At 43.3% G+C, this 23,587-nt stretch overlaps 1 protein-coding gene and 2 long non-coding RNA genes across 5 annotated transcripts in view; 2 read left to right on the top strand and 1 right to left on the bottom strand.

The window, feature by feature from the left end:
• The window catches only part of LOC132664519 (uncharacterized), a 398,084-nt gene that overhangs the window by 32,842 nt on the left and 341,655 nt on the right, over positions 1-23,587 (top strand). The window lies entirely within an intron of this gene.
• LOC132664521 (uncharacterized) lies at positions 7,447-20,023 on the top strand. Its single transcript, XR_009603742.3, has 3 exons — positions 7,447-7,719; positions 8,383-8,551; positions 19,801-20,023. It is a non-coding gene; the product is annotated as an uncharacterized LOC132664521 (long non-coding RNA).
• On the bottom strand, positions 15,874-16,712 carry LOC132664518 (3-hydroxyacyl-CoA dehydrogenase type-2). The gene is given in 1 exon segment (XM_078441904.2): positions 15,874-16,712. A coding segment is annotated over 1 exon segment (786 nt). The 5' UTR covers positions 16,660-16,712.

The following is a 23,587-nucleotide window of genomic DNA, read 5'->3' as shown; positions in this document are numbered from 1 at the left end:
GACAGCGAAGATGGCCATCATCTTCCAAGCGTGGTGAGAAATTGAGAGCAAAGCAGTGCAGGACTGGCGGGGGAGCAGTGAGCAAGCCCGGGAGCATCACTGGTGCCAGAGCTGGGCTGCGAAGGGCTCACGCCGACGTGTCAGCATCAGAGCACCATTTCTGGGCACAGGAATGACATGCCCACGGTGGACTTAGAGCAGATCCCAAGGCAGTGGCCAGGAGACCAGGGGAGCGGAGCCTGGCCATGGCCGGGGAAGAGGAAGGAAGTTGATACAGGGGGAATCTCATTTCTTACTCTGACAACACCGTGTGAATCTGGGGCGGCTACTTGTTTCTATTTGGGGGGAATAATGAAACAAATTGAGTACAGGATTTAGAGGTAGGTTCAGTTGGCTTCAATTCCTAACTTCCCACAGCTTGGGTGTGGTGTGAGTCCCTGGGCTGATCTCATTACCTGTCTCAAGGTAGGTTTCTGGAACAGAGATAGAAGTACCTGGCTCTTGAGGAGATGCTCAGTATAAGGTAGTTACATGGCATTATCTTCAAGTACTTCGTATTTACCTGGGATTAAAAATACATGGGGTGTGTGTGTGTGTGTGTGTGTGTGTGTGTGTTTTAATAGCTTTATTAGACTATAGTTTACACAACATAAAATTCACCCATTATAAGTATCCAGTTTATTTTAGTAAGTTTATAAAGTTAGGCAAGCATCATCACCACAATCCATTTTGAAACACTTCCCTCATTCCAGAAGTTTTCTTGTGCCTGTTTACAGTGAATTCCTGCTCACTCCCACCCATAAGCATCCATGATCTGATTTCTGTCTGTACAGATTTGCCTTTTATAGACATGTCTTACAGATTAAACACGTTAGTCCTTCTAGACATTTCATGTAAATGATACATATAGGTTTTTTTTTTGCATTTGGCTTCTTAAACTTTGCTTAATATTTTTGAGACTCATTCATGTTATAGTGCATATCATAGCCTGCTACTTTTAGTTGCCGAGTGGTATTCAGGCACATACTGCATTTTGCAGGATAATACTGCATTTTGTAAATGCGTTCACAAATTGATGGGCATTTGGATGTAAAGTGTATTTTTGTACACCATTGTGTGCTACTAGATCACCAGAACTTTCAAATTAACTGAGATTTATTTTCCTTTGATTAAGAGTTTTGAAAAAAGCAGATAACCATGTGGCAAAGACCATATGAGAGACATAGAAGGGAAATTTATTGTCTATTCTATCTAGCCACGTCTTTATCACCTACGTATCTATCAACCATCACTGTTTATTTTAGCATTCAGGAGCAGAGGAGTAAAGTAGACATGTCTACCTGTAGCTCTCAAATCCTTAAAAAAAATTCTTTTACTTATGTGATATCTACAGTAGCCCTCCCCCCACCCCCCCAGCCCAGCTGTGGTTGCAGGTACCCACAAGCAGCCACCTTCAGCCACCTTCAGGAGGCAAATCATCCTTCTGACATATCGTCAAAAGGTAAACAGTAGCCTAATGCTATGTGATAATGCCTACATCATTGACCTCACTCCATCTCATCGTGGAAGCATTGTATCATCTCATATCATCACAATAGGAAGGGTGAGTACAGTTCAGTAAGATACTTTGAGAGAGAGACCACATTCACATAACTTTTACTATAGCATATTGTTATAATTTTTCTACTTTATTATTAGTTTTTGGCATTAATCTCTTATTGTGCCTAATTTGTAAATTGAACTTTATCACATGCATGTATGTGTAGAAAAAAATGTAACCCATATAGGATTGGGCACTGTCCATGGTTTCAGGCATCTGCTGGAGGTCTTGGAACTTATTCCCCGCAGGTAGGAGGGGACTACTGTATCGCTGAGTTATTCAATTTCATTCATTTTACTGTGGCTGCTAACCATCATGGTGGTCTTGTTCACTTTAAGAATATTTCTCACAATAAGGTCGGAAACTAAAATACATTTGGTTGATGCAGAGGCAAGATGGAAATGAAATCCACCAGAATTCTTTTCTTTTTCATACTTCAGGCTAGTGGTATTTTGACTAGAGTAAGGAGGAAGCCTGTTTCCCTCCATCACGTGTGGCTTGGCTCTGCTTGCACCCATCACCCTGTTTTGAATTTCTTGTTCGCTTGTGTGTTTCGTTGATTAGCCTTTACTTCCCAGGGGGTTAATTTCTAATTTTTGTAAATCTGACCCATGGTGCGGTCCCTGACATGGTAGATTCTCAGTGAAGTTTGGTTAACATGTAGGTATGTGCTAAGTAGACTGTTTTAGAATTCTGAGGTCTGTTTTTGTAAGCGGTGGCTATTTTGAATGTATTCTAGGTGGGTTGAAGTGAAGGGCCCACTTCCTGGTCCCATTTACAATTTCTACTGCTATGGTCAGTTATTAGGAAGAGACACCTCTTGGTTCCCTTCATTTGCCCAGGGGAGTTCAGTGGGAACCGGCCACTTCTCACCCACTAGCTTTCTGTGGCTAAAGAATCTAGATCCCTAAATAGCCTGGTCTTTGTGCACTGGGCTTCTAAAGCTGGCATCTGTTTTTCCCTTCAGATCGAAAACTTTGCACTCAGGTCCGGTGCATGTGATGCCCAGCCTCTACTAAGGAAGACCTGAGAAAGAAGTCAGATTTCAACACAACGGTGACAACAACCTCTTTACTCGTCTATATCCTCAGCCCCACCCAAATCCCCTGATGGCTTCCGTGCCCTTCTTCACGAGGAAGCCAGAGTCATCTTTTCAAAGCTCACATCTCCGGCCATACTCCTCTTGAAACTCTCCAGTAGCTTTCTTCTTCCCCAATGGTCTAAACTGCTTGGTTTAGCAACCTACTCACTTCCAAAGGTGACTTCTGTCTGCTTCTCTAGTCTCATATCTGGCCCCTCACCTTTTATACCTTTGCACCATGAATACTCAGAGGCTACGGCCGAGGATGTGGGTGTCTTGCTTACAGTGAGAGGATGTGGGGATAATGACGAATAGTATAAACAAACCGCGTCAGTAATGGGGAGCCAGTCTGCCAAATGTGCCATATGTCCCCCCGAAAGCCAAAGAAGGGAGACAGGACTCTTGTTTTCCCCTCAGTAGGCTTCAGGTCCCACGTGCCTCTCAGAGCATGCTGTCCCTCTCAGTTGCTAACTACCTCATGTTTCTCAAATTGTGATGTGGTCCCAGCTCTGTGCGGAAACTGGCAGTGGTGGGCTTTCCTGAGAGGCCACAACGAAACTCCTTCCAAAGGGATTTTCTAAGGATAATTTTGACTGTCTGCAAGTTTCTTTCTTTTTTTTTTTTTTTTTTTTTTTTTTTGGTGCTGACTCTGGATCTCTTTAATGGGTAACAGTCCCCTCCAGTATCAGTGCAGGTCTGTAAGCTTTTCCAGGCTTCCAGCATATCCCTCCCTGTGACAAGTCCTTCTGAGTTCTCGTTATTGGCTCACATTCAAGCCTCATCCCACACAGACTCCCTGGAAGTTTTCTCTTTTCGTCCTCCGACTGAGCTTAATTACCTACCTTTCTGGGCTAACATAGCAGCTTCTGTGCCTGAGAATCTATTAGGAGTGGTGAAGGGTTGACTTTATAATGCTAACATTCCTTTTGTACTTATTGTTTGAAACAGATCTTTCTGTCACAAGTGGATCTGTTTGCCCTGAGAGACAGTTTTTACTGACAAGGCAGAATGAATACTTAATTAGTTCTTTTCAGCAATTTCCAAAGGAAGGTGTGCTTTAATGACCACCTCAAATCGTGGCAAATGAATTTGTATTCCTGGCTTTCTCTGGGGAATCATTATGGACGCATGGTTCTGGTAGGTCCAGTGTGTTTCAATCCATTATAATCACTGCTTCTTTTGGTGCTCCTCTGTTCACAACCCGGGGCAGCATGAACTCCTTCCTGCTGGTGCTTGTGTCCTTTGGACATACCAATTACTATTTGGAAGCTTCTTTGCCTTTGAACATGACAGCGTGTTCCAGGCTCACCTCGTACCTTCCCTGATCCGGTCCTGAAAGCAGCCAGTTCTCCAAGAAACTCTGATTTTATGGAGCATAATCTGAGCATGGGGGGTGAGTTTGGTGACAGGTGATGTTGTGGGTAGGCAATTTCAATGGGCTAAGGTAGATAATCGACAGTCATTAAAACCATTCATTCATTCAACCATTGTCACTTAATTCCAGCATTACTTCTACAGTTGATGTTTTATCCTGTAATTGAATCTTATGTTTTCCTGGACCATCATTAATATAATTCCTCATTTGCTTTATTGTGCAGTACAAGAAAATAGCTTCAAAATAACAACACGAATTTTGTTAATAACGTAAAGTAGGTTTGGTTAATGTTCTTTGTAGTTCTTTTTGTCCATGGAGCATATCCCACCATAGATGTTCAGTCAAAGTACTGTGGTCAGAGCATCTTGGGGGGAAAAATAATCGTTTTTCTGTGTGGTTATGTTACTAAATTGATATATGGTTAGATTTATTTTTCTCGGTTTATTTTCAGTTTTAGAAGTGCTTTTAAGAATTAGCTTTATTTTTAATAGGTAATGAACTGACATTATTCAAAGGGCATAACGGCCTAGAAAGGTATATACAAGAAGGTTTTCATCTGTCTCTTTCCCCTCCACATATCCCCTAATGTGTTTCCTGTAAGGTGACTGCTTTTGTCAATTTCTGATTTATAATTCCTCTGTTTTGTTGTTATTGTTGTTTTGTAAATGTATGAAACATAGAGATTCTTGCTTTTTTTTTCCATAGACAAAAGGTAGCATATTATAGCTGTTCTTTACTTTCCAGTTTTCACTCAGCAATATACACTGGTGAACTCTCCATATTACTATGTAGAGATTGTCCTCATTATTGTGTGTGTGTGTGTGTGTGTGTGTGTGTGTGTGTGTGTGTGTGTGTGAGACCACATAGTACAGTGGACCCGTGAGCAACATGGATTTGAAGTGTGTGGGTCCACTTATACGTGGATTTTTTTAAAAAAATAAATAGGGCACAGTACTGCAAATGTATTTTCTCTTCCTTATGATTCTTAATAACATTTTCTTTTCTTTAGTTTACGTTATTGTATGAATTCGGCGTATAATACATAATAACATACAAAATATGGGTGTGTATGTGTACACACACATACATATACCACATCTTCTTTATCCATTCATGACTTGATGGGCATTTGGGCTCTTTCCATACTTTGGATATTGTCAGTAGTGCTGCTATAAACATTGGGGTACATGTGCCCCTTCGAATCGGAACTCCTGTATCCTTTGGATAAATAACCAGTAGTGCAATTGCTTGAGTAGCTCTATTTTTAATTTTTCGAGGAACCTCCGTACTGTTTTCCAGAGTGGCTGCACCAGTTTGCATTCCCACCAGCAGTGCAAAAGAGATCCTCTGTCCCCACATCCTCGCCAACATCTGTTGTTGCCTGAGTTGTTAATTTTAGCCATTCTGACAGGTATGAGGTGGTGTTTCGTCGTGGTTTGGATTTGTCTTTCCCTGATGATGAGTGATGTTGAACATCTTTTCATGTGTCTGTTAGCCATCTGGGTGTCTTCTTTGGAAGAGTGCCTATTCATGTCTTTTGCCTATTTCTTCACTGGATTGTTTGTTTTATTGGGGTGTTGAGTTTGGTAAGTTCTTTATAGATTTTGGATACTAACCCTTTATTCGATATGTCATTTGCAAGTATCTTTTCCCATACCGTCGGTTGCCTTTTAGTTTTGCTGATTGTTTCCTTTGCTGTGCAGAATGTTTTTATCTTGCTGAGGTCCCAGTAGTTCATTTTTGCTTTTGTTTCCCTTGCCTCTGGAGACATGGCAAGTAAGAAGTTGCTGAGGTCGAGGTCAAAGAGGTTGTTGCCTGTTTTCTCCTCTAGAGTTTTGATGGCTTCCTGTCTTACATTTATTTAGGCCTTTTATCGATTTTGAGTTTATTTTTGTGTCTGGTGTCAGAAAGTGGTCTAGGTTCATTCTCCTGCCTGTCACTGTCCTGTTTTCCCAACATCATTTGCTGAAGAGACTGTCTTTTTTCCATTGGTTATTCTTTCCTGCTTTGTCAAAGCTTAGTTGGCCATATGTTTGTAGGTCCATTTCTGTGTTTTCTGTTCTTTCCATTGATCTATGTGTCTCTTTTTGTGCCAGTATCATACTGTCTTGATGATTATAGCTCTGTAATACAGCTTGAAGTCTGGAATGGTGATGCCTCCAGCTTTGGTTTTCTTTTTCAGGATTGCTTTGGCTATTCAGGGTCTCTTCTGGTTCCATACAAATTTTAGGGTTGTTTTAGCTCTGTGAAGAATGCTGATGTTATTTTGATAGGGATTTCATTGAATATGTAGATTTCTTTGGGTAGTATCGATCCGTGCTTTTTAATACCAGATTGTTTTAAGGAATTTAATCTGCCACTATTCCTTTTCTGAAAAAGAAAATAGAAACAAAACTAAACTCAAACACCAAAATACCTCACACTCTGTTGTGATCACTGAAATAAATGAACACACTTTTAATGAGTGTTGCAGTGCCTTCTTAGGTTGAGTTTGCCCTCGAGAAGGGTACAGTCCACACTACACCCAGTGACCTGGTCAGTGGTGTCATTGTGGTTTTGATAAGCCCTATGAGAAGAAATGAAGGCTGAGATAGAGGCATCTAACAGGAGGATGCGTCCTTGTCATGGTTTGGGGGAACACTTTTCTGTGACATTTGTGGGAGACCTGAAAGATGGCTGATGATAAGATGGAGAAGTCCTGAGTGGGCAGAGGGACGGGGCAAGAGAACTATTCAGAAAGAGGAAATAAAGTTTGTGGATTCTGAGGTCAGGAGAGTGGTTGTTGCAGGTAACAAAAAGGAGGTCAATGTGGCTGGAGGACAGAGGAGCAGGATGAGAGGTGCGTGTTCCTGCCGAAGAGATACGCAGGGGTTAGTTCTTGAGGCGGCACCAGGAGGCACCACATTTTCTGAATCTTTTGCTTTTCTCCATGGTGCCCAGAACACAGCTGGATAGAGTTGAAAATAACTACATTATTTTTGAGTTAACTGGGGTAGGTCATTTGAGCACCAGTTTCTTGGGTTAAGATTTTGGACTCGTAATGTCTTAAATTGGTATGGGATCATTAGGGGGTGATTCTGTCTAAGAATTGTCTTTCACACCATCCTAAGACAGCATATAAACAAATATGCAGCCAGCCTTCCATTTGAAGCGTGTTAGAGCTGGAAGACCTAGGATCACCTGCTGTGATAGTCTAAAACACTAGTTCAGTTTGTGAAGTACGGGAAGTTCTGGTGCCTCCAAGTATGATCTTTCCATGTCTTGTCCAATTTCATCCTTACAACAGCTCAAGGAGGTGAAAACTAAATGGGTGAACTTGTCTTTCTGTCCTCTTAGCAAGATGGACTCTCCCCGTATTGGCGCAAATGGGTAGAATGATCACTTTATTCTCCCCAGGAGTGAGCAAGTCAACTTTTTGGGAAAGAAGCCAAGACCAACAAAATTACCACTCAGGTTATGGTGTGAAGGTCTGGTAGCAATGCAGGGAGGATTATCTCTATGGGAGATGTGTACCTTGATGGCTTATTATCACCACCACCATTATCGCTGCTATTACAGGACGAAAGCAAGCTGTGTTTACCTAGTGTTTCCATCATATCTTGACACCCATGCTAAGCATGTTACATGGATCAACTCATTTCATATTCACAAGCATTCCAGAAGGTAAGAACTGTTGTATTCCCATGCAGAGATCATGGAACTTGGCCACAGCAAGGCAAAATAGTACCAAGTGCAGTCCTAAGCATCTCCCCAACGATAGCTTATTTAACACTTACAACGACGATATATGTGCTGGGGACCCCTACCATGTCTGTCCTGTAGGTGGGAGAACTGGGTCTCACCGTTGATAAGCTGCAGGGTTGGCATTTGGACCTCGATCATCCTAAGCATGCACTCAGCCTTCAGAGCACCAGTGCTACAGACATTGTGGGGTGGGAGGAGGTGAAGCCTTCCTCTTCATTCCAACATATGACTACCACGGTCTGGTCACCTCGTTGGTCTGAGCTCAGTCAGTCTCCTTATGTCGGGCTTCTGTGCTCCCCATCTGGCTGGTTTGTTCTGAGGATCAACAGAGGTATAGTGAAAATCTGTAGCACTTGACTGAGTGTTTAAGGGGTTCTGTGCTAAGTTGAGTCCTAGCTCTGCCACTTACTCTCTGTGACCTCATCCAAACATGTGGAACTCTCTGGACTCTACTTGCTCATTTCTGTGACCCCTCAGAGGTGCATGCTAGCAACACTCCATGAAATTATAGTCAACAGCTAATAACAACTCTTTGCTCTTCATGCAGTCTGATTTACTTTCCATGTCTGTTTTATGAAACAGTACTGCTGTGATATCCACTTGACAGATGAGACTCCTGAAGATGGAGAAATTTAGGAAGCTTGCCAAGGCTCTCTCTTGCTATGTACAGGAGCCAGGATTTGAACTCAGGCAGGCCTACCTCTTACCTGGCCCAGCCAACACCAACATCTTTGAAACCAGGCAACTCCAGGTTTGAATCCAAGCTCTGCCACATACCAGATACATGTCAGAATAATTTACGTGACCTCTCTGAGCCTCGGTTTGCACATTTGTAAAATCGTGGTCACTGGGAGGATTGACAGAGATGGTCTATGCAAATGCCAAAGCTCAGAGCCCAGCGCATAATCAGTGGCTAACAAATGTTAGTTCCCTTCCTGTGGGAATGTTGGCGAGATCAATTGCTCCCCGAAGGCTGACACAGGAAGTGCCTACCTCAGTCCACCCAATGAGACTTTGAGGAATTAGGTTGGGCAGCTTTAATTGATCATCTTGTAATTTCCACAACTGGATGTAGATCAGCTGCACTGTATCCTAGACTAATTACGTTTGTCACTCCACCGGGCCTGAAGAATACATTGTTGTATCTTTGCTATTAAAATGGGGTTCATCTAATTAAAGCCACGGAGGTTTGCAAACAGCCTATGGTGTTTTAATTCCAGCAGGCTGTATTTAATCAGAACTATTGCCTATGTGCCTACTGATTATGTTTCTTTTGGATCAAATTCTGAGCTTAATGTGCCATAGGGTTGCACTATTGACTGAAGTTGATGGGGGACTAGTCAGGGAGATTACAGTAGTTTGCTGGGAGCTGAGTGGTTACTATTTGCATGGCTATTATCTCAGCATTTATTCTTGCTATTTAAAAAAAAAGCCTTAATAGGTAGGAGAAAATTATTGTCTTTCCCCCATTGACTTGGCATACATGCATTTCTTCATTCATTTGACACTGATGTATCAGAGCCTAGTGCTAGCCAGGCACCGTATTAGGTACTGTGGGACAGTGATAATGCTTAAGAACTGATTCTTTTTTTTAAGTTTATTTATTTACTTTGAGAGAGAGAGCATGGGCAAGGGAAGGTGAGAGAGAGAGAGAGGGAGAGAGAGAAAATACCAAGCAGGCCCTGCACTGGCAGTGCAGAGCCCGACGTGGAGCTCGAACTCACGAACCGCGAAATCATGACGTGAGCTGAAATCAAGAGTCGGCGCTTATCTAACTAAGCCACCCAGGTGCCCCAAGAACTAATTCTTGATGTCTAAGGGAAAAAAGATCCCACAATATGGGACATTAAGAATAATGCAGTGAATCACAACGTTACCAGAGACCTGAAATTAAAAGTTGCTATGATTTATGGCCCAAAGAGAAGAGTCCTAGGAGGCTGGAGTTAGCCTGTCGTGGGATGAAGCTCTTACTTTTACATTCTCCAGCTGTGTGCCCTTGGACAAGTCACAGCTTCAGTGAGCTCCAGATGCCCTGACTGTAGGATTGGGGTGACAATGCCTTCTTCATAGTGTTGTTGTGAATATCTGAGGAGACAGAGTATGTCAAGTGCAGGTGTTAATACTGCGATTTATATGCTCATTTCTACAGTATCAGTGTTAACTAGGTGATGCTGGAAAAGTTAATCAATGCTAGAGGAAGATATACCATCTGTTTAACTTTTACCATGTCCTAAGTGTTGTCCTAAATTTTGCCTAAACTATCTAATTTAGTTTTCATAATAACAATATGAAAAAATACTAGTTTTAAGTCTATTTTTCAGATGGAAATACTGAGGTGAAGTGACAAAGTGACTTTCTTTTCTTTTAAAAAAATTTTTTAATGTTTATTTTTGAGAGAGAGAGAGAGAGAGAGCGAGCAAGGGAGGGACAGAGAGAGAGGGAGAAAGAATCCCAAGTAGGCTCCGTGCCGTCAGCACAGAGCCTGATGCGGGGCTTGAACCCACGAACCGTGAGATCATGACCTGAGCCGAAACCAAGAGTTGAATGCTTAACCAATGGAGCCACCCAGGCGCCCCCAAAGTGACTTTCTTAATATGACACTGTCAGTAAGTGGCAAAGCCAGGATTTGAACCCTGGCAGCTGGCTCCCAGCTGGCTTGGTGCTAACCACTATGCTGTGCTCCTCCTGCTATGCAGTGAGGGTGCAAGTATGTATGGCCCCTTACGTTGGTCTGGTGCTTCAGATAAAAAACCTGTATTATCTGACTCTTTAGGAAAGTCACGGCAAGTGTTACGATCTCCACTTGACAGATATGGAAACTGGAATTCAAAAAGTTAACCTATCTGCCCCAAGTCACAAAGATAACATGCCCCAGAATGTGGTATTCACTTTATTTTTATTTTAGCAAATTGAGATACTTCATACATTATTTGATAGATTGTATTTTCATTTAACTTTAGTTGTGGTAATTTTACTGTATCATAAAGCAATTAAAAAAAACCCATGACTCGTATAAGGTACAAAATACTTTATGAATACATCTTAAGTTTTAAACTACTTCCCTGTTGGGCTTTTTGGTTTTCACTTATTTGGGAAAAAGATATTAATTTGCTCCCACTAACAACCTATTACATACGCCTAGATCTTTATCTTGTTTAATGATTACTTCCTCAGACTAGATTAATTCTTAGGAGTGAAGTAACTGGGTCAAAGGTTGTGAACTTTTTGCCTATTACTGAATTGTTCTCCAAGACCACTAACCATGTAAGGCGTACGTGCTTGCTGAATGAAAGAGAAAAGCTGTGCGTGAAATCCCTCCTGTATTAGTCTGGGTTTGGCCAGGAAAATGAAACCACTCCCTACAAGTTTTTTAGGGAATAGAGTTTATTATAGGAATTAGGCCTGCATGAGTGTGGGAAGGGTGTAGAAGTTGAGGGTCTGGAGGGCTGTGCTGGAAGTTGGGAAAATCCATCGCTAACCACATCATTCCAGGCTGGGTAGAGAAGTGAGAGCCCACGGAGATGTCGGAGAGTCTACACCACCGGTCACCATGATTGCCACCATGATTGCAGAGCGGGAACTTATGGGCGGGTCTAAAACGTCATGGCCTCTGGCCACTAGGGTCCCTGGCTTCTGCTTCACTTCTGCCTTCCACATTTCCCATGAGTTCTTCCCTTCGGCAAACTCTAACTCGGAACTGCCTAGTAAGGAGATTCTAGGAAATGCAGTTCATGTCGTAGAAGGATTGGTGCTGGCATTGGCCTCTGACGGTCCATGATGCCTTCTTTTCATAGGCTCGGCAGAACTTGATGGGGCCTTTTACTGTCCCTTGCAAATACGAAAGGGAAGAAGTGATTATCTTATTTTAATTTGCATTTTTCAAACTTGTGAGTGTGACTCTTGTTTGTCAAGTAGTTATTGGTCACCTGTTTATTAAACAAATATTTCTGAACACACAGTATAAATCAGCTATAGTTCTGGGCTCTGGGGAAAACTTGATGAATAAGGCAGGCAGTTTCTGTGCTCACGAAACTTACATTCCAGGGCAAGGAGATTAGAAAAAGGAACAAACAAAGGAACAAAATAATTTCAGGTAGTAATAGATAACATAGGGAAAAACCGTGGATGACTTCGAAACGAGTAAAAGAGGTCACTGAATATCCTGTCAGTGAATGTGGAGTCTCTGGAGATTATTTGATACTGTAGGTGGGGGAGGAGTCTTTGTGTCTCTTCAGCGAAAGGCCATTTTACAGCTGTGTAGAGAGAGAAGTTGTAGAAAACTGTTAGCAAGGCAGTGAATTCCCGTCCATAAATACGCAAACTGTGTCTGATGGAATGCATTTGATTATCACCTGTCAATGTGGAGCATTTTTGCCAGTTTGACGTCACTTTATAAATTGATTTTAACATTCTTTAGATGAATATCCATGTGTGGCGCTCGGACTTCTCTGTTGCACTGGTTGTAACATTTCACTGGTTACCTCATGAGTTTTTGAGTTAAAGAGGATCTCTGATACATGTTCATTTTATATGTATAGGAGAGCCATGATCATCTCTGATATTAAAATGTATGGCAGTTTGGAACACATAAGTGAGCATGGTAATTTCAGATGGTAATAAATATCATCAAGAGAACGAGATAGGCGTTGTTCCAGTTGGTGACTGTGGGGAGCAGGGGAGGCTGCTAATTTGGAGTGGGTAATCAGGAAAGGTCTTGCTGAAGAAGTGGCATTTGAACTGAGACTTGTGTATCCATTCAAGGAGATGTCATGTGCAGGCAGGAGGGCAGAGTTCCAGGCAAAAGGAACAGCTTGTGTAAATGTCCTTAGACAGGGACAGGCTGTCATGTTCAAGAATCCAATTGCAGTGAGTAAGGAGGTGAGTGGCAGAAGGTATGATCAAAGATGCTGGGAGGGCCAGATCACGTTGGGCTGTGATGAGGATTTAGAATTCTAAGCTCCATGAGAAACTATTGTGGTTTTGCACAGTAGTTGTGTAAAATGATGTGAAGTGTCATCATATGATTTGTGTTAGGGAATGAATTTATGTGTCTTCTTCTACCAGCGTTCCATTCTCATTTACTTCCTCAAATTATTATTGAACTTGACATTTTAATTAGCTTATCAAGTCTTACATTGATTAAAAAAAAAATATTATTTTGATTAATTGTAAACCAGTATAATCATGAAAGTAACACATAACCATTGGAAAAACATTTGCAAAATAAAAAAATGCATCAGGGAGAAATAAAAACACATTTAGCTTTTGGAAACGTGTATACACAGACACACACACACATATGTTTATATTTAGCTCATGTAATATTTTAAACTTCTGTAGTATCTCAGGGTCTTGGCCCCCTTGAACCAGCAAAGATAAGTTACAAGAATCTTCTAAGGTAACTGATCTACTAATATTGAGCAATTTACAAAGTTTTCCCGTGGCATCTGTTCATTGGGGAACAGCAGCTAATAGGTACTAACATGCAAGTGGCAGGTGCCAGAGACACCTGAGGCTTTTGCCCCAAACACAGTTCGTTTCAGGTCACACATCTGCCCTTCCTTCCTCTGAGACACACCCACTGGGAAGGCTCTTCTGGCCTGGTAGCCCCAGAAGCAGGTGGTAACCTTCTACGCCCACCTCCCACCAAGGAGTACATCTGGGAACTAACCAGTGGAAAGTAAGCTTGTACAAAGGAAGCAAGAGGAAATTCAGTCAAAGTGCCCAGAGGCCTGTATGATAGGAAGCAGGCAATAGGCATTCTTTTCCTGGGCTTTCAATGAAATAAAGGTCTCTTCTTAAAGATTGCTATTTATGTCTGTGGGGTTACATGCCCCTAAGATTGGGACATGGGGTCAGAGAAAGGCCTCCTTTTTGGGTGGACACTACCCTCATGTTATAATGAATGAGAGCAACCAACGAAAAAGGGACTGATAGCCTTACAGTGAGGTCTCTGGGTCCAAATTTCTATTGATGAACATGATGTGGGGAATAATTCCAAGGGACATTTTTTCCTGGATGATCTTTCTTTGTATGTAGAAGGAAAACTTTTTAGGTAAAGGGGAGACTTCAGCATTGAGGTAACTTGGGAATCACTGAAGTGTAATTGAAAATGACCAGACCTTGTGGTCAGGACTGGAACATAATTATGAAAAGCTGTGACTTTAGTATTCTAACATGGGGTTAAGAGCCTGGGAGTCAGGCAGACCTAAGCTTAAACCAGCTTTGCTGCTTAGTGGTTGCATGATCTTAGGCAATTTAATTAATTTATTTTTTCTGCTGGCATGATAATAGAAGGACAGAGTCTGCACGTACCCCAGGGAAAAGGAACAAAGTCCTCAGAAATTAGCAAGGTTCATGTAATCCCATCTAGGAGAGAGGAACCCAGAAGAGAGTTGGCAGAGACATTCCACAGGCTCCAGGGACATGGGTTTCATCGTGGTAGGGGCAGAATGAATTCTTTAGTTGGGGCAAAATATTCGGAACTACAGATACCATTCATTGTTATGGCTAACTCTGTCACAAGCTACTTTCTTATTACTAATTCAGTATTCTAGGAATTTTCACATGGGTAAAAATGAGTGTCTGGAGAGTTGACTCAGATAATCTGGTCACTGGATTGCCTTAAACAGGCTGAATAATTTGAAGAGTCTCGGTTTTCCTATCTGTAATTTGGAAATTATATGTATTTCCCAAAGCTTCTGTGAGGATTAAGTGGAACATGGGTGTTTATCTAATTCACCTTCTTTCTTTATCAATGGATTAATTTGTTCAATTAACAATTCTGTCTAACAGACACTGCATCATGCACCTAGGACTACAACAATGAGCAGAAGAGATATATAGTCTCTGCTTTACTTCTTTCATGAGACATATCCTACAGGAAGATAAAATTTAAAAAGTCATTCAAAGAAACATATTAACAGGGAATTTTTTAAGGGCTATGAAAGAGAAAGTAACAGGTACATTGACAGATTCCGTTTAGATTTTGTGTAGAGGTGGTCAGGTAAACCATTCTCTGAAAAATAGTAAGGCATTAAGCTGATGATTGAGTGGTATTAGAAATTAACCAGATGAAAAGTTTTGTGAGTGGTGCAGAGAGCATTTTAGGAATGGGAGATGGCCTGTTCAAAGATCCCAAAGTGGAGGAGACTTACCGGCCACAGTGGAAGTGATCCAGGGGATAGGTGTCTCTGGAGGCTTGGAAGTTTCAATTCCATTATCCCCTTTAGCATGTGTGCCATAAGCCTCTATTCAAAGGCCCCAAATCACAAAGTATCCTACCAAAGATATCCGTCTTTCTCTTCACCCATGCTCACTCCCTGAAAAATAGTGAATTGGCTTCTTAGGCCTTGGAACTTGAGTTGCTAAACTGGGGTGATTGAATGTTCTAGTTTGTTCAGGACAGTAAGCCCTGGTGTCTGCACATTATCCCCGAGTAATTATCCACAGCATGTCCTTTCTTTCTGAAGTGTGTCGTGCTTTGGGTGATTAATTGTGTGGTCATCTGACTCTTACAACCCTTACGACCCTTACTTAACACATGGGATTTGGCCCTGGCCTGGGAGAACGCATTCATTGTGTTTTCTGGAGAGATGTTCATTTTTGTGATAGTTCCCTTCTTTGGTCAGTTGGGATTGTATTTAAAGCTTCGAGAATGCTATCTGTTCAGACAGTGGCCATTAAATAGTGGCGAGCACTGTTGTGGTGGTCATCATAATCTTCTGTGAGGATAATGATTCCTGCTGATAGGGGGGGTCCGCAGTATGGGAGAGCCACCAATCACCCAGAATGTTTACCTTTTCTGTAGGAGCAAAGGAAATAATTTTTGGATGGCTACTCTAAGCCAGCCTTTGGGCTGGATACTCCTTATGCATTTCAGTTCATCAGTGTTTCTTGTTGTTGTTGTTTTCGTTTTATTTTTTATTTATTTTTTGGTGAGCAATAGAGACTTTATTAGGCACAGGGTGTGACTGCTGGGCAGAGTTACCAAATGGCTACTGTGCTTCCTCCCAACCTGCAGAACAGGGGAAGTAGGGGCAGAAGAGCACGTGTTTTCTCTGCCCTCTCCCCTCAAGGCTGCATGCAGATGGCCCCACCCAGCGGGATGACCTCTCCACTGATGAATGGGTTCTCCACGACAGCTTATACCAGATAAGCATACTCGGCGAGACCACCCAGTCTGCTGGGGAGGGGCGCTTGGCTGGCCAAGAAGTTGCATAGTTTTTCTGGGAGGCTGGTCGGCAGCAGAGTGCCAAGTAGGCCGGGAGCAGTGGTCACCACTCGGATGCCCATGGGAGCCGGACACTGAGCAGAGAGCAGCATCATGCCCACTATGCCCCCTGTGGAAGCAGAGGAAGCAGCTCTTTCAGCCTGGCCCTCAAAGGCAACCATGCCGGCAGTGTTGATGATGACACCGTGTTGGCCTCCCTGGTCTGGTTCATCCAGGCCCATCTCACCAGACCTCAGGTGCATCACATTGAAGGTGGCCATGAGATTCACACTGAGAACTCACTGGGAGTCCTCCAGGGTGTGGACCTGATTGTTCTTTAGGTTGTATGTCTTGATGGCCACCGCAATGCCTGCACGTTTGACTGCCACCTCCACATGGCCAAACTTTTCTTTTGCTACAGTCAGAGCTGCTCTCACGTCCTTCTCCGAGGTCACGTCAGCTGTGGCAAAGGTGCAGCTCTTCCCTAACTTCTTGGCTTGGGCATCCCCATCAGCGTTGGGCAGGTCCAGAAGCACAGCAGTGGTCCCTGGTCCTGTCAGTCTCTCCGCTGTGGCCAGACCTAGACCAGAGGCTCCTCTGGTTATTAGAGCAACCAGGCCCTTCATGCTCCAACATGCCGCAGCCATCTTTACGTCTATGTTTCTAGATACGTGGCTTCCTCCTCTTGCTTGTAATTCTGGCTCCGGCCCTTACTGACTGGGTGACTTCAGGCAGATCACTGACCTCAGTGGACCTCAGTTTGCTTTTGTGGAGGAGGTTGTTTAAAATGGAGGTTCACATTCAATGGAGGTGTCAGAGAGTAAACTCAGAATGGCATTGTAAGGAAAGCTATAATTTTATTGTTCCTTTTGTCTGAAGAAAGAGTGCTTGCAGAATAGGCTTTGAGATCATGCTCCTGAGACATCACTGCCACCTCCAACGCGATGCTTTATAACCATGTGCAAGACACCCACACCAACTCTGTCCATGAATCATACCCAGGGGTAGGAGCTTGACCACGGAGCCAGATAGCACCACTGGACTCTGGTTTCACATTCTGGATTTAGAAGCTGGGCAAGAGTGAGAAGTGGTTTTTCTGCTGGCTGCCCTGTTTTTGCTTTGTCTTCTCCCTCTAGCACATGACAGGATCTGGCAGAGGTAGTGGTCAGGGGAGCATGATGGGGGAAGTAACCTTTTCTCTCATTGGGGGAGATTTGCTCCATTGAAACATGAAGTGCAACTTCACACGGCTGGGCCCTTGCTGGCTGGCAAAGGGCAGTGTGTTAGCGAACAAAAGTGTTCTTATGTTTTTGTCAATGGAAACTAAGTAAACCGCAGGAAGAGATGACAGTACCTTTCCCACTTCATTCACATGAATGATAATGAACTCCATTGTACAGCAAGCCTTTGGGCATTATCTGATGCTGCTATTTCTGCTGGTCAGAATGTGCACATCTCCCGCATGACTCAGGGTCGCGTAGTCTCTTTCCCACTGGGTGACTCCGAGAGCTTAGCATTCTGCAGAGTCCGAGCTCCAGCCTGGATATCCAGCCCCTCAAAATGAGCATGGCCATGTGGGCTACAAACCTTCTGACATGGGAAGTAGTTCCAGTGGGCATTTAGATTACAATGGGCTTTTCTTATGGTTTTTAAATATATAGTGGCTTTTTGGCAAATGAAATTCTCTCTCTCTCTCTCTCTCTCTCTCTCTCTCTCTCTCTCTCTCACACACACACACACACACACACACACACACACACACCCCTCAGTGATCAGAATTTCCAGTGAAGCAGAATTTATGAAAATAATTCTGTAGGGTGAAGGGAAAGTAGCGATATTTAAGTATATCCCATGCTACAGACCCTATGCTAGATACTCCCCAAACACTCTCTTGTTCCCTCCTTACCAAATCCTCTAGGTAGACAGATGTTATTATCCCTACTATATTGGTGGGGACACTTAGGTTCAGAGAGGTGAAATTATTGGCTTAAGATTATCACAAATAAAAAGCATGGATCAGGAAACTGACACTAATTGAATTAATCAGTTACATGTATGTTATAGACCTTTCCTCACTGGCTTCTCACGGTAACTTTATTATCCCTATAGACGAGAAAAAAGAAATCAGAGTTCCATGAGACATTGTTTAATGTCACATGCAGGATTGGAAGCATGTTTTTTTTTTTTTAAGTTTCTTTCCCTGTATCACACTGTCACATGATTGGTTCCATTTTTGGAACCAGAGGCCATTCATAAGCCAACAGGGTTATCTGAAGGAAGTGATCAGAAGGGAAGCTGGCCAGGGCTGACTTAGCATAAGCTCTCCTACCTCTGTCAAAAACTGTGTTCAAGGGGCACCTGGGTAGCTCAGTCGGTTAAACATCCGACTTCCGCTCAGGTCGTGATCTCACGGTTTGTGAGTTGGAGCCCTGCATCAAGCTCTCTGCTGACAGTGCTTGATTCTCTCTCTGTCTCTCCCCCACTCGTTCTGTCTCTGTCTCTTAAAAATAAATAAATAAACATTAAAAAAAAGGAACTGTGTTCAATCATGTCTTTATGCCCTTAGCAAACTTTGAAGACCTCTTATGCACAAAGCATGCAAAACAATGATTTTAAAGCTTGTGTAACAGGGGTACCTGGGTGGCTTAGTCAGTTAAATGTCGGAGTCTGTATCTCGGCTCAGGTCATGATCTCACAGTTTGTGCATTTGAGCCCCACATCGGGCTCCGTGCTGGCTGTGTGGAGCCTGGTTGGGATTCTCTCTCCCTTTCTTTGCCCCTCCCCAAGCTTGCATGCTCTCTTTCCCTCTCTCAAAGTAAATAACTAAACTTTAAAAAAATTAAGCTTGTGTAACAAAAGATGATACATGTGTGTTCACTATACTGAGGCAGTAAGCAACGTAGTACAGTTTTGAGTAGTGCAGTTTTGAGAGTGTTTCAGATATAAGGAATCGTTCTTGGTAGAAATGCACTTGTCACCAGGTCAATTTCCAAATACAGGGTGTCGAACTTAAAAAGAGAAACTACCATCTATCAAATACTAACTTGGAGTTAGGACCAAGCTGTATGTATCAGCTCTACGTGTTATAATAACCTTGAACGTAGGTGTTATTTTCACATTGTCTAAGACAGAAACCTGAGACAGAGAGATTAAGCAACTTGAAATATCAGATCTTCAGCCAGTAATAGATGGAGCCAAGACTGAATGAATATTCAGTTGTTTCAGAGTTTACGTGCTCTCCACTCCCATGGCCTGCTAATGTGTGCATAAATGAAGCTTACCCCTTCAGCTCAAATTTTGAGTCTCCTCATTGGGCTTTGTGATAAAACCCATGAGGTATTTTGCAGCAGTCTGAAACAATTAGCTCTCAGATCGGGGCTAGTTATTCACCTATGGCCCAGTGACGCTAATTTTATTTAAAATTTTAGGTTGTGACCCCATTGAAAGGTGAAATGTGTCTGTGCTGCATTTCCTCTGTAAGAGCCCGAAGTCTGTAACACATCGTAGGTACTTGGGAAGTGTCTGTTTAATATAATGTGATTTTTTTTTTGCATAATTGTTTTGTTTTTTGTTTCTGTTTGTTTTGTGTTGCTTTTTTGGCTAAAAGAAGACTAGAAACAGGCACCAAGAAGGGAGGCACACTTAAGACCACAAGATGTAGCCATTAGCTGGAAGGAAACAGAAGAAGAAAACTATGAAAAGTAGATTTATGATTTCAGAAGGGTTGGGGCGAATAACCCCAGGGATATCAGTAGTCTTAGTCACATTCTGCCTTACCTTTTTCACAGAAAAGATGACGTCTGTTCACACTGGGATAAAGAGAGAAGATTGCTCACTGCAGGGCTGACCGTCCTTGGCTTGTAGCCAGCTCAACCCTGTCCAGCCTTGCCACGTATCAAGGGGATTAAACTCTCGGCACAGCTGTCTGGTGTGCCTCAGCACATTGGTTAGGAAGTACCACCTTAGTGCCACAGAACTGTGCAATAAAGGGTGATGTCTTTGCTTCTGTAACCTAGTGCCTCGTGCTCAGTCAGCCCTCAGAAACGTTTGTTGAATTGAATGGGACGGGGACTTTGCATTTTCCAGAAAAGATAATATTTAGCCTCCTTTGCTCTAGAAGATAGGACAATATGTAATAATGCATGTTAGACAGGGTTTGAAATGAAAACTAAAGAAATAGTCTGGTGGATTTATAAGGTTTCTCAACTAGTCAGTGACAAAGCTGGGAGAGTGCACATTTTCTCCTCCTCCTCCTCCTCCTCCTCCTTCTTCTTCTTCTTCTTTTTTTTTTTCAGTTAAATGGTTACACTCTAGTCCTGCTTGGGAGGTTTACATTGAGTGGCCAAAGCTGCCAGATGTTTCCAGCAGATAGACCACTGTGAACAGTGTGCATGCAGACACCCAGAGTTTATTTCTGTGTGTGCTGAGAGGTGGAGAGGAGGGCGGTCATGAGCAGTGCATGCTGCATGGTCTGGATTCTATTTTCGATTTTTGGTGATACGGTGCTGTTTTGTGATTATTTGTGTTCTTTTTTAATTCTAAAAATTTTTCAAATAGATATTTCCAATGTCAAAATTAGAGAAGACCTGTGTGCTTGTGTCTGTGTGGTTTCTTTGCTGGGGAGTAATTGGAAACCATTGCAAGCTGATGATAGCAGCCGTTATGATGTGACTAGCCTGGCATGAATTTTTCCCAAAGATATGCAACACCGATCATCCGAAGACTGACTACTCACTACCAGAAAAAAAAAAAAAAGAAAAGAAAAAAGAAAAAAAAAAGAATGATCTTGAAGAGCTGAAGCAAGCCTGTGAGGGCTTTTTATGTCCTGAATTTTTTCTGCAAGAGGTACCTTCTTGAAAGTGATACAGAAGGGCTGAGGTTCTATTTTTTTCTATTTTTTTTTAAACCATGCTCTTGGGAAGTTGCAAAAACTGAACAGAAAGTATGAAATCTGGAAGTTTAAAAAAAGGCACAAAACCTCCCCAGAGTGGCAAAAAAAAAAAAAAAAAAAAAAAAAAGGCCGAAACTGAGAAACAGAGGACATTTTGCTCACTTTTAATCGTCCCAAATCCCACTCACTGAATCCATTTTCCTTTTTTCCTATTAAAGAATTAAGAAAGCCTACCAGTTAGTGTCCCAGGAACTTTCTCCTACATTGTTTCCACATTATGAGAATTATTCTTGTAATTTATCGTTGACCACAACTTGCCAGAAGTACCGCCTTGAGCAGAGCGAGCTGTATGGACCGATCATCTGATGGCAGGGTCAGCAGCGAGTCCGCTCTTGGGCGTGTGAAAGCTGTCCTACTCCATCCAGGCATGGTTTGCCGAGCAAAGACACCTGAGGTTGCCGCGGGGTTGTTTCCGGATGGCCGTCTTTGGAGCGTCTGAGTGGACACAACCCTGGGTTAGATCTGGAGTCCGTCGTTGGCTCTGCCAGTTAAGTGGCCGGGTGGCCTGGGATCTCACCTCAGCTCTCCGAGCCTCAGAATTTCTCAACTGTAAGATGGGGGTGCATAGCCTCCAGCTACCCCACTGGGTTGTTGTGAAAATTAAATGAGGAAATAGAAGCAAAGTATTTGGCTCAGAGTAAATGCTGTCATTGCCCTCCTCTTGCTATCTTTTGGTAGACCTAGTGGGCTAAGCGAAGTGGATAGGTGTTTTAACCAGGACCGTATTGCGTATGTGAGATGTGTGCACTGAACTCAATCCAGGACTCAAGGGGTTGGGGCGGGGTGTAAGGGAGCTGACATTTGCTCGTTGTCTGCAGGGTGTCAGGCTCTGTGCCAGGACACCTCACGTAGTCCCAGCCACTTCTTGCAATGACACTGTAGAGTGGGAGTTATCACACGCATACTCGTCCCCTTTTATGGATCGGGAAACTGAGGCTCAGGGAGTTTCTTGCCTGGGGTCACGTGGCTAGATAACTGGCAGGCTTGGGAAAGGAATTCAGCTTTCCCTGGAGTTTATATGCCATGGACGAAATTCATAACCTCAGACATTCATTTGAGGAAGTTCCCTATAGATGGACCATGTCGAATTTCTTTCATTTTTTAACAATGGCTGGATCATAGGTTTTCAGCTATGCTGATTAAAACTCTGACCCCACTTGTAGCTCTCTTCTGCCTGAAGACAGTGTTTGTCCCCTTGTCTTTCTGATGTCAAGGTTAGAAAGCTGCCTCCGGAGGCCTTTGCCCTCAGTGCAAGAGGCAGAGACAAAGGGACCTGGAACCGGCTTTCAGCTTCAAGTGCTCAGATTTGGCCAAGTTCTTTTTCATGTTTTGTGAGCCTTCCTCACTCTCTCACATCTCTGCCTTTATGTAAACTGTTTCTTCCATTTTTAGAAAGTCGTAGCCTTCTAGACCCTGCTTGACTATTCCTTCCTACGTCAAGGCTTTCTGTCCTTGCTGGTAGGACTGAAGCAGGTAAGACATTCATCATGTCTTAGCAGTTATTACGATGCACGGTGTTCAGGCAGTCTGCCACCTCGCTCCTCTGAGCTGGGGGCTTCTCGAGGGTTTGGATTGTGTCTTATCCCTCTTTGTATCTACTGTCCCCATGGCATGCACATAATTGGTGTATCCACACCAGTAATCAGGGAGTCAAAAGAGACTAGCATTGGCCTCTGAATTCCTGTGACATATCTGGAGCAGTGTTAGCCTCTAAAGAGGCTGGCCGTTTTGTGCCTGCCTTTCAGGTCTTTGCCTGGGCTCAGCATCCTTAATTTTCTTCTTCTGCAGTCAGAACAATCTCAGAGTAGCTCTAATTGATGGCTATTTTGGTTCAGACTGTACCTTGACTGTTTATTTCTAGTCTCTGCCTGGGGCTCCTGGGGATTCTGATTTAATTGGTCTGGGTACTTGGCTCAGAAGTGTGAAGTGTTTAAATATAACCAGCACAATACAAGAGGTGCAGGCTGTAGCTGAGATCCCAGGATTTGAGGAAGAGATACACATGCGTGCAAAAGAGAAACCATTCATGAGTGTGGGGGTGGGGGAGGGCACAGCAGTTGAAAAGGAATGAAAGCCACTTCCCTTTCTCATGTGAGTGGAAACACCAGCGGAAGTTACTGGAGCCACTCTTCTCTATGGCCATTCCTCTATCGGTTTGTTCATTCGTTCGTCCTGTAGAGCCTGGGTTATCGCAGGAGGCCCTCAGCGGCTGCTTATCCTCTCCTCTGGCCCCCGTGCAGTCTGTCTTGTGTGGCACTGCCCACGCTTCCACTGTTACTCCCGGGGTCAGGTGCGGGCTCCTTAGCATGACGACCATGATCACTGATCTCATCTGCCTACTCATTCCCTTCATCTCCTGCAGTTCTACACTTGCTCCTCTCTGAACTCCAGCAATATTGCACTCTTTTTTTCCCCAGAAGTTTATGTATTTATTTTGAGAGACACAGAGACAGCACAAGTGGGGGAGGGGCAGAGAGAGAGGGAGACGGAGAATCCTAAGCGGCTCCCCACTGTCGGCACAGAGCCCATCGTGGGGCTCGAACTCACGAACTGTGAGATCATGACCTGAGCCAAAATCAAAAGTTGGACGCTCAACCAGCTGAGCCACCCAGGTGCCCCAGCAG

The sequence above is a fragment of the Panthera onca genome, chromosome F2, assembly GCF_046562875.1.
Source record: "Panthera onca isolate mPanOnc1 chromosome F2, mPanOnc1 haplotype 2, whole genome shotgun sequence".
NCBI lineage: Eukaryota > Metazoa > Chordata > Mammalia > Carnivora > Felidae > Panthera > Panthera onca.
This window is presented reverse-complemented; position numbering and strand designations above follow the sequence as displayed.